We start from the raw sequence: 15,846 nt of genomic DNA, 5'->3' as shown, positions 1-15,846 counted from the left end.
AAATATACCCGTGGCAATTGGGAGTCTAAAATGAGGCTTGCTTTTGAGGAGCATTTTAAAGTTGCTTTTGTTACAGCTTCACCATATTTATTCACGGCTCTACATTCGTAAATGCCAGAGTTTTCTTCATAACAATATAGAATATCAAGAATAACAATTCCAAAGTCATGGAAAGTTCTATATTTATGTCCATGAGGCAACTTTTTGCCATTATAGTACCATTCTACTTTAAGATCAGGATCAGTAACAGGAGTTAAACGGGCTTCAAAGTGCGCGCTTTGGCCTTCTGTAAGTTTTGTGATATCTTCCAATTCAGTTATAAATCTTGGTGCTTCAGCTACAGGTGTTCCCGGCGTTGGTTTTTGGTCAAGAGGTTGATTTTCAAGTTCCATAATGCGTGGTAAGGAATCAGGTTGCAAACTATCATAAAATACACCATATCTTCCTTGACATTGCAGTGTAGCTCTAGTAAAGTCTTCACCATATCTATTATAAGCCCGACAGACATACTCACCACTATCATGATTTTGAACGTAAGCTATATCCAACAAAACATATCCAAAATCTGATACTGGTTTAATACGGTTTGAGTGTCGGAGTGGTTTTCCATTGTGATACCATTCAACTTTAAGTTCTGGATCGTTAATTGGAATCAGAGTACACTCAAAGTGAGCAGATTGCCCATCTTTAAGACCTGAGATATTTTGAATGTGTGTTGTGAATTTTGGTTTTTGTCCTTTAGATTTATCAATACAACCCAAAGTAACACTTTGTTCAGTGCGACCCCATTTATTTTTGGCGACACATGTATATGTTCCAGAATCTTCAATCTTAGTACTGAGAATTTCAAGTGCTACCAAGCCAAAAGCGTAAATTGTACGAACTCTTGAACTAGCCTCAAGGTATTTACTATTGAAGAACCATTCAATAACCATAGTGTCATCTCCTGTAGGAACGAGGTTTGCTTCAAAGTGAACAATTTCACCTTCACCAATATCTTGCAGTGATACAAATTCTGTTGTAAATCTGGGTGCTTGACCATCTTCAGCTTGCGCAGGTTTTTCGTCAGTTCTTCGCAATGATTCTTCCAAATCTTGAATTTGTTCCAAGCCTTCGGTTCCCTTAGGATGCTGTGTTTTATCAATAATTGATTCCTTGCCAATACAATGTACTTCCGCAGAAGTGAATGCTTCGCCAGATCTGTTGTAAGCCTTGCATGTGTAAATACCACGGTCACGTTCATACACTTCTATTAAATCTAACGTAACAAATCCAAAGTCTTTGGACATTTTAAATCGTGAACCATGTGATAATAATTTGCCGTTGAAATACCATTCAATTTTAAGATTAGGATCTTCTTTAGGTTCTACGTGACCTTCCAAGTGTAATGGTTGTGTTTCAGACAGATGGAATTCAGGTTGAATAGGTACCGTCCAAACTGGTGGGCCGAATATTTCTTCTGGTTTATAACCTTTAAATTTACTTTTATCAGCTAAGGCTTGTTCAGCTTCTTGAACAGCTTCCAGGCCAGCTTCGCCCTGAGGATGTTGAGTTTCCAAAATCATTGTCTTACCGCTAATACATTTTAACGTTCCTGATGTTGATGCTGTGCCATGAGCATTTGTCGCTTTACATGTATAAACACCGGAATTTTCTTCATATGAATGAATTAAATCTAATGAACAATATCCAAAATCGTAAGTTGCTTGGAACTTGGCTGCTGCTTCAATTGGTTTTCCGTTGCAGAACCACTCAATTTTCATTGTTGGATCTCTTGCCGGTTCTACATTACACTCAAACCGAACCTTATCTCCTTCTTTGCATTCAATATTATTCAAATGGGATATAAATACTGGTGATTCATATACAATTTCTGGTGCATCTTTCTTGAATACTTTGGGTGTTTCCAAAGCATCAATTTGAGCTAAGGATTCAGGATGCAAAGTATCAGCCATTAACCAATGGCGATCATCTATTTTAAGAGTGCATGTAGAAACTGCTTCTCCTAAGAGATTTCTTGCCCTGCACGTGTAAATGGCAGAATCATCAGATCTTAAACCATTAATAGATAATGTTACTAAACCGAAGTCAAAAGTACTACGGATACGGGCTCCAGTAGTTAGAGAAATGCCATTTTTAAACCATTCTACTTTCAAATTAGGATCTGTTCTCGGTTCAACTTGAGCATCCAAATGAACATGCTTTCCTTCAACGAGATTATCATAACTCTCCAAATGTTTAGTGAACACTGGTGGTTGTTGAACACCTTGTTCAACAAACATTTCTGGAACACGATTCATAGCAGCTTCTTTCTGTTGAATTTTTTCCCATGATTCTGGAAGTAATGGTTCGCAAACAATTGTTGACTTAGATTTTACTTTAAACGAAGTGGATGAAACTGCTTCACCAGATAAGTTGTAAGCCCTACATGTGTAAACGCCTGAATCTTCAACAACACATGAGGCAATATCTAGTGTCACAAATCCAAAATCTTGTGTAGTTCTTAGCCTAGATCCCATTTTAAGCTCCACACCATTAACATACCATTCAAATTTAAGTGTTGGATCTCCCACAGGAACAACACGAGCTTCAAAGTGAGCATGCTGCCCTTCAAATAATTCTGCAGGTCCAGTAAGAAGCTGAGTAAATACAGGTTTATCAAATATGGGCTCTGCCTCAACTGGTTTGCCATCCCGTGGTCTCTCCAACTGCATAATCTTTTTCATACCTTCAGGATGTTGGGTGTCCATAAGAATACCTGCTTCAGTTGCAATTGTCATTGAAGCAGTTGTTACTGCTTCTCCCAGTGGATTAATAGCACGACACATATATACACCTTGATCTTCAGCACGAACTTTAGATATATCTAATGATACATATCCAAAATCGTGTTGCTTAGAAATTCTGGAACTGTCTTCAATAAGTTGTTCATTTCTGTACCATTCAACCCTTAAATTAGGATCCCCAACGGGAATCAAACGACATTCAAAGTGAGCATTTTGATGCTCTTGTATTTTATCAATGTTTTGAAGTGGTTGAGTAAAGACAGGACGCTGTCTGGTATACGCATCTTCAATTTCAGGTCTTTTTGAAGGTTGTAGTTGTTCTAATTTTCTAATTTTCTCTAGACCTTCTGGATGCTGAGTTTCAGCAATGATTGTTCCTCTTGAATGAACGGTGAGATTAATAGAGGAAACTGCTTGTCCATATGCATTTACAGCACGCACAGAATATTCGCCAGCGTCTTCTGCAACACAGTGAGATATATCTAGAGCGACGTAACCAAAGTCAAATGTAATATGGAATCGAGATGCCGATGGAAGTGGTTTTCCATTATGGTAGAATTCAATTCGCAAATTAGGATCATGAACTGGTGTTACTTGAGCTTCAAAGTGGGCATTTTGTCCTTCATTGATTTCGGTAGTTCCACGCAATTGAGTTGTAAAAGCAGGTGGTCCTGTTGGTAGTTCTTCAGAAACTTGACGAGCAACTTGATGCCTAGATTCCAACTTTTGAATTTTTTCTAAGGCGTCAGGATGGTGAGTATCCAAAATCATACTTCTTCGGTTTAATACACGAACATTACATGTATTCATGGCTTCACCTAGCAAGTTAGTGGCTTTGCACATATATGTTCCGGTATCTTCACCGTACACGTAAAGAATATCCAGAGCAACATATCCAAAATCATGAGTAGTTCTGAATCTATGTCCAGCACGAATAGCTTTTCCATTTATAAACCATTCAATCTTCAAGTTTGGATCATTTATAGGTTCAACTCTACATTCCAAATGGGCATGATCACCTTCTTTTAAGTGTTCCAAACTAGTCAGAGGTGTTAGGAAAACTGGTTTTTGACCCCTTTCTTCAGCTTCTGCCTTCTTTGGTGGTTCATATGCTTCCAACTGTCTTATTTTATTCAAACGTTGCTCATCGAGGGTTTCAGACTGTATGCCAGCATTTGCTATAATTATAAGAAAAAACATTATTTCAGTTTCAAAAATTACAAATAAAGTGCTTTACCTGTGACGTTTACAGCACAAGTTGTAACGGCTTCACCAACAGCATTCCTTGCTTTGCACATGTAAGTACCTGAATCTTCGGCGTAAGCATATAAAATATCCAAAGCAACAAATCCGAAATCGTAAGTTTGTTTGAAACGGTGTCCTACTTGAATTGGACGACCGTTGCAGTACCATTCTACTTTCATTGTAGGATCATTAACTGGTACAAGGGTAGCTTCCAAATGAATGTTACTACCTTCGGGACCACTTGCATTACGCAAAGGTTTTCCAAAGTGCGGCATTTCCGCCACGTAGTGCTCTTCTTCCCTTCTAACAGCATAACGTGAGGAATCTTCCAAAGAATGTAATTTTTCTAGGGCACCTTCGTGTTGTGTTTCCATGATTATAGATTCTCTAGTTTGGACATTAAGATTTATAGATGATACAGCTTGTCCAAGTTTGTTTGTCACTTTACAAGTGTATGTACCTCTATCCTCAGCGTAAACGGTTAAAATATCCAAAGCGGCAAAACCGAAATCATAAGTAGTTCTAAATCTATGACCCATACCTAAAGGTTTGTCATTATGGAACCATTCTACTTTGAGATTAGGATCTGGATATGGTTCTATTCTACATTCATAATGAGCGCTCTTTCCTTCTATTAAATTCGTAGGCCCAGTAAGTTGAGTAACAAATTGCGGTGCTCGAGTAATGACATATTCCTCTTCTTCTCTTCGTCGTAAGTGTGAATGATCCTCCAATTGATGAATCTTCATTAATGCTGCTTCATTTTGAGTTTCAAGCTGCAGAGCTTCTTTAGATTGGACAATCAACGCAGAAGATGTTACGGCTTGCCCTAAACTGTTAATAGCTCTGCAAGTATAAGTACCTGAATCTTCTGGATTAACGTATTTCATATTTAGAGCCACATAACCAAAATCATGCATTGTAGTTAAACGATTAGATGCCTCAATAGGCATACCGTTACGTAACCATTCAACTTTAAGATTAGGATCTCCAACTGGAATAAGACGAGCTTCGAAATGAACAGCTTGGTTTTCTGCTACTTTCACATCCCGAAGGGGCATTGTAAAGACAGGAGCTTGGGTAATAGTTTCTTCTGTTGCGCTAATTCTATTCGTCTTTGTTGTACTCTCAAGATGATGTAGACGATGCAAAGCCCCTTCATGCTGGGATTCCATATAAATTGCCTTCTTAGTATGAACAGCGGCAACTGCAGATGTTATGGCTTCACCACAGGCATTGATTGCTCGGCATGTGTAAGTACCAGAATCTTCAGGTAGACATGCCATGATATCCAAGGCTACAAAACCGAAATTGTTAGTTTCTGTAAATCTAGATCCCGATTTTAAAGGCACATTGTTATGATACCACTCTACTTTCATTGTGGGATCAGAAACTGGAATTAAACGACATTCGAAATGAGCTCTTTGTCCTTCTTTTATTTCAACATTTTTCAGAGAAGTTGTGAATATAGGAGCTTGTTTTGTAGTTTCTTCATATTCTTCAACACGCCGATACCTAGATTTATCTTCCAGGTGGTGAATTTTACTCATACCTGCTTCATTTTGAGTTACAGTAACAATTTGATCACTGCTTACACAAGCTAACTGGCAATGAGTTTCATCAGCCCCAACTAAATTAACAGCCCTACAAGTATATGTGCCAGAGTCCTCTGATATTAAGTCAAAAATATCAAGAGCGACGTATCCAAAATCATGTATAGGTCTAAAGCGATGTCCTACCGTTATAGGATAACCATCTTTCAACCATTCCACTTTCAAATTTGGATCAGTAACTGGTTCAATTTTGCATTCAAAGTGAGCATGTTGGCCTTCGCGTAGATTTCCTAAACTTTTCGGTTGTGTTACAAACCTCGGTTTAATATTTACAAATTCATCTACGTATTCACTACGTTTGTAACGTGATGTGTCTTCTAATGATTGAATTTTTTCCAAACCTGATTTATTTTGAGTGTCAAGCAATAAATCACTCTTAGCTATAATTCTTACTGAACATGATGTAACGGCTTCTCCAAGTTGGTTTCGAGCTTGGCATGTATAAACCCCAGAATCGCTTGCATAAACGCCTAGCAAATCTAAAGCAACATAATCAAATTCATATGCTGGGCGGAAACGGTGTCCAGTTTTAATGGGATGACCATTAACAAACCAATCAATATGCATTGAGGGGTCACCAACGGGTTGCAGGCGACATTCCAAATGAATATTGGTTCCTTCAACTGTTTCTATATTATGAAGTGGACGAGTAAATTGTGGAGGACTCATTATAGTTAGATCTTCTTGCACTTCCCGTTGGCGTTTTGAAGCCTCTAACATTTCAATTTGCTCTAAGGCATACTCATTTTGGGATTCAGTAACTACGTCAGACTTACTTATAATTCTAACACAAGCTGATGTGTGAGCTGATCCTAAATGATTTGTCGCTCTTACAGTATATTCACCAGAATCTAGCGAAGTAGCCTGCACTATGTCTAATGCAACAAAACCAAAGTCATGATACGTTTTAAACCGCGACCCAATTATAATTGGCCTTCCATTTTGGAACCACTCAACTCTCATAGTAGGATCACCCATAGGCTCTAGTCGGCACTCCAAGTGTAGATTTTTGCCTTCATGAATAGGTTTTGGATCAGATAGCGGTTGCACGAAAATTGGTTTTGACTTTGATATTTCTTGAATATCATATTGTGGTTCAATAAACGAGCTGGTTTCCATTCTTTGTGTTTTTTCGTAAAGACCTCTATGCATGCTGGTTGTGTCAACACTTGTACGAGCTAAAAATATTATAAAATATATATTTTTTTTTGCTAACTTGTGTAATCATTGATTATATGAAGACTTACTTTCCACAACCATGGTAGCAGAAACGTGCGCCTCGCCAAGTTTATTTCGTGCCACTACGGTATATGTACCGGCATCTTCTGCACGAATTTGTGAAATATCCAAAGCGACATAACCAAAGTTACAATAAGTTTGAATTCTATTGGCAGACATAAGAGGTTGATTATTATGATACCATTCAATTTGAATATCAGAATCGTTTTGGGGCTCAAGGCGAGCCTCAAAGTGAGCACGTTGACCCTCGCAAATTTTAGTGGTTCCTTTCAATGGTCCTAGGAATTTTGGTTGTGTGGTTGATACTTTCTCAGTTTCAGTTACAGTTCTAGAAGCACTGTACCTTGAAGAATCCTCTAAACTCCTAATTTGCTCATAAGCTTGTGCATGCTGAGCATCGTAGACGATGTCATCTTTTGAAATTACGTGCAAATTAGCATTTGTAATGGCTTCACCTTTAGCGTTAATAGCGCGGCAGGAATATGTTCCTCTATCATGCACTGTTAATTGTCTGATAGTGAGAGCAACATATCCAAAATTAAAGAATGTTGTGCTTCTTGAACTTGCCTCCAAGGGCATACCATCTTTATACCATTCGATTCTCATAGTGGAATCACCCACCGGTTCTAAACGCGCTTCGAAATGAGCATGACCACCTTCTTGAATATTGACCTGATCCTTTATTGGTACCTTAAATACAGGTGGAGATGTGCACTGTGGTGCTTCCTGTACAAACTTTTGTTGTTTGCTTCGTCGCTGAGCTTCTAAATGTTCTACATTTTCAATATATTGAACTTGTTCAGGTATACCTAAATCTCCAGTTACAGTACTTCTTGTAAATATTTTTATTTTACCCGTAGAGATAGCTTCACCCAATTTATTAACAGCTCGTACGGTATACGAACCAGCGTCTTCAGCCCGTAGGTGCATTATATTAAGGGAGACATATCCGAAGTTGAAGACCGCAGTGATTCGAGAACTTGCTGTTATTGGTCGGCCATCTTTATACCATTCTACACGCATTGTAGGATCACTAACTGGAGTTAGTTGAGCTTCAAAGTGAGCATTACGCCCCTCTTCTACTTCTCCTAAATCTTTTAAAGGTTTTATAAAAACAGGTCTTTGATTACATGATTCTTCTACGCTCTCGTGACGTTGATATTTGGAATAGTCTTCCAATTGTTGAATTTGTTCTAAACTTTGAGGATGTTGAGTATATCTTTCAATTCCAGCTCTTTCACTTATTGTTAGGATAGCTCTCGACTCAGCCATACCTGCTGCATTACGTACTCTGCAGACATATTCACCAGCATCATGTGAAATTATGCTAATTATGTCAAGTGAAATAAATCCAAATTTAAATACTGCAGTTGAACGTGAGCCTATGACAAAAAATATAAAGAAATTATTAACACTTTAAGCATGGTTTTTTATTTTTCGATATACATACTTGCAGACAAAGGCATTCCATTAAAGAACCATTCAACAATCATATTGGGATCCCCGACTGGTTCAATTCTTGCTTCTAAATGTACTTTTCCACCTTCAGTCGCTTTAACATCATGTAATGGAACTATGAATTGTGGTGGTGGGTATATTCTATCTTCCTCTCCAGGTCTTGTATGAGGTCTAGGTCGTTCAACATGTCGAAGATATATAACTTCTGGCCCAGGTTCTAACCTAAAAGTACAATTGAATTGGTTTAAGAAATATTTTAAAAAATAATAACTTTAAATAAATAAAATTAACTGACTACTATTATTATTTTCACTTACTCAGGTTCGATAACCTTTGTTGGTCTCGGTAAATGCAAGCGTTTTTGTTCGTAAGCTGCTTGCTGAGGCACTTCAACATACAAACGTGCTCGTGTAGCAGTTGAACCGGCAATATTTTGTGCATTACATTGATACCAACCAGAATCGTGCGCAGATGCTCTTGGGATTTCGAGACACGTGTCGGTCCCGTCAACACTAATATGACGATTTGGTGTAGCACTAATAACAACACCATCTTTTTGCCAACTCAACCTTGGAATTGGTGTACCTATTGCACGTGCAGATAAAACAACTGGTTCACCCTCACGTACTGTTAAAGTATTAAATCTCTGTACAAATTGGGGTGCTATAACTTGTTCTTTTTCTAAAACATTTAATTGAGCTTGACAAAGAACTTCGCCAGCTTTATTCCGAGCTAAGCATTTTACTACACCAGCGTCATAACGACTTGTGGCAGTAATCATTAATGAGTGGCTTCCTGATTCATTTACCAAAATTTTGTGGGTATTATCATCGTACACTTGACGATCATTTATGAACCAAAACACGTCTGGGTACGGCTTGCCAGTCACTCTACAATCAAACCTAGCCATTTTACCTTCAGTTGTTTCTGCATTTTGAATCATTTTTACGAAATTTGGTTGTAAAGATTTACCAGATTCTGCTTGCTCAGCCATATAATCTACAGGTCTTGGGTCAGTGCTACCTTCATGGGCTGGTTCGATTGCAAGAACCGCAGAGGCAACCACACAACCTTGAGTATTTTCAGCCAATAGTGTATAGTAACCAGCATCACTATAATTAGTGTTTTTAATACGTAATGTTGCCAAATTATTTGTATATGACATTTCATATTTGCTAGATGCTGACAAACGTTGACCATTTTTGAACCAAGTTAAACGTGATTTTGGATTAGATGAAATTTTAGCAGTAAATACTGCATCAGAACTTTCAACTAATTTTGAATTTCTTGGTTTTTGTGCAATTTGTGGTGCTTGTGCTGGACCTAATGTTCTATCTAATTCCATACTCAATCTTGAGTCGGATTCTGAATGTGACCGCTGCGTAATTGATTGTCTAAAAGATACTTCACGTAATAAACGATATTCAAATGTATCGACTCGAAATTCCTCTTCAACCGTAGTAAAAGCACTACCATTTGTAAATCTAAATTGATCATGATGTCTATGCTCTATTTGAGGGATTGCAGCTCCCTCTGGTTGAATATACACACTACAAATCGCTTCACCATATTGATTTCTAGCTGTGCAAGTATATTCTCCTTCATCACCAGGGCCTATTTGATTGATAATTAAACAAACTTCGCCCGTGATTTCATTATAGCTCATTTGATATTTTCTAGATTCTAATAAAGGCGCACCTTTCCTTGTCCATGTTACTACAGGTTTTGGGTTACCACGTAACCTACCTTGAAAAACGGCATTTCCACCTTGCGCAAAACGTGCATTTTTAAATATCTGTTCAAATATTGGTGGCAAGACATCACCTTGTTGTTGAAGTTGTTGAATGTGTTGTGGTGTAAGCACTTGATAACCTGTAATAATATTTTTTATTAAAAAGAGCTTAAAAATTTTTATTTGAAATATTAATATGTTTTTTTTCTTTTGAAAATTAAGCGGATATTGTATATACCTTATTGAAAAATAAATTTTTGATCTTAATTGACAAAATTTAAAAATATGTGAAATTTATTACGTAAATTTTAAAGTTTTCTTTACTTTTGAAAGAAATAAATAGCTGTTGTAATAAATGGCTACTTTTTTAAAAATAAAATTTCAAACAAATAAACATTCAGTACATACACATGTATGTATGTATGTACGTGAAATATGTATTCCAGGAGTAGGTGATATGCAATTTGCATGCATATACCTACCGACTTGCATAAAACATTTATATATGTAGGTATTTATGTAGATATTTAACTCTATATGTACACATATTCAACAACGATTTATTTTAAGGTTTTAATTACCGTTATATTTTATACAATATACAAAATATCATTTTGTATTTCTAACATAACATGTAAATATGTAAGTAGATATCTATGTATGATATAAAGGTAACATTTAATATTCGATTTCACATTTCAGCAAATTTAATATCAAAAAACATTACTTCTATTGCTGCCGCTTTAGTACCGTTAACGAGTAGTATCGTACTCCGCATTAAACGAAAACCAAGAACTTTTTATAACTTATTTTCTTTTTACATGTATACATACATTTATATGTAACTTGACTCTATATACAAATTTTCAAACTTTTTCGATAAAATTCTTTTAATTTTTACCAACCAATTTACGATATTTTACAAAAATTATCTGCTATATTTAATAAAGATTTCACCTCGAATAATCAATCATTAGCGGTTTTAGTTTTTTTTATAAACATAAATTGACATATTATAAACAATGACAGACCTCACATATGTTAAAGATCAAAGCTTATATACCAATGTAATAAATGAAGAGATGTAACGAAAAAGCAGTTTAGTTTCTATCTTTAGATCATTCTAGCACATTTTATTGCTAAAAGAAATTCTTTAGCCCTAAGAAATTTTTTTTTAAATAAAAAAGATAAGAAGTATTTTAATTTCTTTTTTTTTTAAATAAGCATTTGTTTTTATTTAAATTTTCATTAAGTAGCAATAGTTCCATTTCAGTTTCAAATTTTGTTTTCTAGTACTTTTGTAACAAATTAGTAGTACAATTTGTAACTTTCATTTATTTTACTAAAATAAGAATTGTCAAAACTATGTGAGTTCTCAAAATATAAAAGAAAAACGGGTAGAATTAGAATGAATGTGCATTAGAAATGTAATGATTAGAGGAAAAAATAGATTTATTCCCAGTCTTTTATTTTAATGAAATAATCGTACATTTATTTTTAAAATAATCGTACATTTATTTAAAATTTGTGTAATTAAAATGTGTTTTAAACGCGACATTAATTAAATAGCCGATTTAGAAGTTTTAATTCAAATTGATGATATTCAATTTTGTTTATTTATGCGCCTTAGTTTTTTATATTAAGTTTCACACTTCATCAATTATACAATGCGATGCGCGGATTGTGTTTTTTGAATGACAACCAGTTTAGCAAAAACTTCGGATAAATTTAAAATAGAATTAAATTGATACAATATTCTCTTTTCTAGAGAATTCTTAAAATTTGCATTTTTATCACTTATGTCCTACTCTTATGTCAAGAAATATCGATTTTTCTCTTTATAAATATCGATATTTATTTTGATCGTTATTACTGATTACATGTACAGTTTAAAAAATTCTATCAATATGGAAACAATGAAAGTTTTTATGTAAAAAGAATTTGAATTGAAAAAGAATTGTAATTTTGTAAGAATTGCAGAAATTTCAGAATTACATCAATATATTTATATAACTATGTAAAATAAATAAAATATTATTAAAAAATGCAGGAGAAATTAGTGTAATAGTAATTTGAAAAGTTTCTTTTTGCTTAATTTACATCCATATTTGAATATTTCCTTTCATTGCAGATTAGTGAAGTTGCGATATATATAATTTACAATATGGGTTCAGTTTTATCACTAGTTCAGCTTTGATGATCCAAAAATAAAAAAAAATATTAAAAAGTTTCTTAAATATGATGAGATCTAAGGCTAAAATATAAAAGTATGCATTCAGTAACCAGTCATCTAACTTATTCCAATTTCTTTTTTCATTGATTTGAAATAAATTTATGCACACATACATATGTAAGTACCATTATGTTTAAAACTAATTTAATTAGATTAGTATATCATTAGAGTAGCTATTTTTCTAAGAATATTACGGTAAATCTGAAACCACAAACCCATTTTTGATCAATGGATAAAAATTTTGAATGAAAATTAAATCAAAATTTTATGTACCTACGTATCAACCTACACACATGCATATATACTTATATGTATAAATGTATATTAAAATTCATTAAAATATAAAATTAATAAACTATATTCAATCTTTATAAAAACAAAATTCTTAAAGAATCAACAAGAGATTTTTTTTCTGTAAAATTGTCTTTAAAATTTAATTAATTAAATTATCATAACATTTAGACTAATAATTAATTTATTTATTCCTGGTTTTTTTTGTAGAATGAATATTAGAATATACAGCTGTAGTTGCCTTCATAATGTAACCATGTCCATGTTTGTATGTAAGTATTAAAAATATTTTAAATTAAGAATGAAATTTGTAAATTTGAGTCTATAAATTTAAAAATTAAACACATAATGTAAATATGTATGTGTACATAACGTATGTAGTTATCTTGAAAAAAAATTTATTAAAAATGTAAAATAAAATAAAATTACAAATTTTTGTAGCCTTATGATATTTCATATACAATTCCATTCAATTAAATTACATTCATTTTTTTTCAATTAATATTATTGGATAACGTATTAAATTAAAAAAAAAATTGAACAAAAATAAATAACCTTTTTATGAATTATTTCATGTCTAATCAGACAAATTCATATGTAATAGCAATATAAATTATAAGAAAAAATTGAGTATTTATTTTTAAATACAATTTACAAATTAATTACTCGTAAAATGAAATATTGATAAAAGAAACTATAACTTAATAAATACCGACAAGATTTTTAAATTAGCGAAAAAGGAATTAAAATTTATTTTATTTTCAAAAAGACTGAAATTTATTTTATATCATCGCTGTTATTACATGTATGTAGATAAAAAAATAAATTAAAAATATAAATTAACTTTAATAGCGAAATGAAAATTTAATAGCAAAAGAAAGAAAATAGGTAGTACAGCTATCTTCACAGCAAATAATTGCCAATTTTTAAGCCACTTAAATATGAATAATGTAACCGCCAACCACTTATAGCTAGTTTGTATAGTAAAGTATTGTTGAAATTCCGATGTCAGAACAGTAAAAAATAATGTATTTAAAATAGATAATTTAGTAAATTAAAATAGAAAAATATTTTAAATTACAAAATCAATGAGAGTTTGAATTATAAAATCAATAAGAGTATAGTCATACTAGCAAAATTTCACATTAACATTCCAAAACAAGATTTTAAGTATAGAAAGAATATTTTAGGAGCTGAATATAAAATATTGTACGAGTACTAATATTTAATACAGGTACATAAAATATTGTTTCAGGCACTTAGAAAAATACAAATTAATATGCATTTTTATATGGCAAATGAAATTATATTACAGAATAAGTCAAATTGTTTTGAGCCTATATTTTGGAAAGCATTCTTTTGTTTTTCAAATTTTGTGCCGAAATTTAAGTAGAATTAAAAAAAGAATTTTAAACCAGAAATCATAAGAATGATTGCAGATCTACTTTATTCATAAAACATATCCGTAAATTGAAAGTTATTAATAAATTTTTTTGAAATTTTTTTAAAGTTCGAACACTTGTGCTTCCGAAAATACGCAAAATACGTAATCAAGTAATATTGTGTTTTCAAAAACTGTTTCTATGAACATTCTATCTTTATTAGATTAGCAAAAAATCTTGAATTAGTAGAAATTTCGTGAAAATTTCTTAAAATTCGTTAAAATCCTTGTATCTTGAAGATCGGTGAGATTTAACAACTAGTATCAACAAAAATTTTATCCATTTTTGTTGCCCTAACCAACAAAATCGTGTTGCTGTATAATTAATAAGAAATTCCTGCATAATTAATAACAATGGAATTATTTTTAAAAAAATTATTTAAATGGAAATTAAATTAAACTAGATTAAAAAATAAAAAAAATTATTGAAAAATTTTAACCATAAAATTTAATTAAAGACTTTGCAAAGTTCCTGTTGCATCAAGAAAAAATAATAATGATTTATATACCAAATATAATAAAAAAAGCACCTTTTTTAAAAATTTGCAAAATAAAATTAAAAAAATGGTTGATGCAAGGCTAAATGTTACTGCTTATAATAAGGTTACATTTTAATTTAATAAGTCAATTATGCTTTCTTAAATTGAAAAAAAATGTCTGGTAGTAATTGTTGTTACTTTTGATTTATAAAATGAAAATCAAAAATATATTTTACTTATATAGCTAATAGGTACGCGATATTTCACTAAATAAAATTTAGAATTAATAAAATATAAAAAAGGAAACAATATGTACATATATCTACAAAAAGAATACTAGAAAAAGTAAAATTCATTGTTCGAACATTGAACCCAATTTTCACTAAACTATAAATAAAGCTACTTTTCCTTTTCCTATATTCAAAAATTGTTTTTTTTTATTAGATTTTATTGCAAAATATGTTTCATATTAAATTTTCATATTTTCCTTCGGAAAAAAATAATAATAAATTAAAAACATTTGAATGTATGATAGGCGTGATTGAACTTAAATTTAATATGTACACAAACACGTAAGCGAACTTGTTGAAATTATTGTTTCGGTAACGTAATAATAAAGAGGTCAGTGGTTTCTTTTTTTGTTTAATTTTGAAAACAATAACATTATTTTTCTGAGGTGGTCGTAGCTACAAAATTTTTATTTTTAAAATATAAAAATTAAAAATTTTCAAATTAATTAAATTTATAATTGTGTTTAATATAAAATTTCCACTAATACCACCTATTATATTACTTTAATATTTTGCAATAAAAATTCGAAAAAAGTTCTTTGAAAAACAAAGAAAATTTTTTTTTATTTTTAGAAAATTTTATAATTCCAACAATAAATTTTTCTATTAAAGAAAATTATAAATATTTTATTTCTTCTCCGTTTATATTTATTATATTATTTTCCTTTTGTTAAAAATGTTTTCAAATTATTCATCAAAATAATTTATTACTTGAAATAAAAAAGTGAAAAATACAAGGAAAAAATAAAACAAAAAAATTTTTTTCTAAATTATTAAAATGTTTTATGGCGATGATCAGGAGTCAGGAGATCATTATTTGCTCAAGCACGTTTTAATAATCTCTTTTTATTATTCTTTTTTTGTTTTTGGTTTTTTCTTATATTTTTTAATGTATAACATTGAAGATTACTAATGCTTCTTATTTTTTTTTATATATGATAAATATTTCTTTAGTGAAAATATAATAAAATATAAATAATGATTTTTTTTTTCGCAAAAAAAAAAAAATATTTTTCTTTTAGTTGTTTTTATTTTTATA

At 31.9% G+C, this 15,846-nt stretch overlaps 1 protein-coding gene across 2 annotated transcripts in view; it reads right to left on the bottom strand.

The window, feature by feature from the left end:
- Positions 1 to 15,846, bottom strand: part of LOC129610456 (titin) — a 47,122-nt gene that overhangs the window by 24,676 nt on the left and 6,600 nt on the right. For both annotated transcript variants that reach the window (XM_055523055.1, XM_055523056.1), the window contains exons 2-6: positions 8,659 to 10,213; positions 8,334 to 8,563; positions 6,892 to 8,265; positions 4,024 to 6,822; positions 9 to 3,964 (exon numbers count right to left, since the gene is read on the bottom strand). In XM_055523055.1, coding sequence (XP_055379030.1) covers positions 9 to 3,964; positions 4,024 to 6,822; positions 6,892 to 8,265; positions 8,334 to 8,563; positions 8,659 to 10,213 — 9,914 coding nt within the window. The remainder of the gene's footprint in view (positions 1 to 8; positions 3,965 to 4,023; positions 6,823 to 6,891; positions 8,266 to 8,333; positions 8,564 to 8,658; positions 10,214 to 15,846) is intronic.

The sequence above is a fragment of the Condylostylus longicornis genome, unplaced genomic scaffold (genome assembly GCF_029603195.1).
Source record: "Condylostylus longicornis isolate FDR11 unplaced genomic scaffold, ASM2960319v2 ptg000044l, whole genome shotgun sequence".
Classification (NCBI taxonomy): domain Eukaryota; kingdom Metazoa; phylum Arthropoda; class Insecta; order Diptera; family Dolichopodidae; genus Condylostylus; species Condylostylus longicornis.
This window is presented reverse-complemented; position numbering and strand designations above follow the sequence as displayed.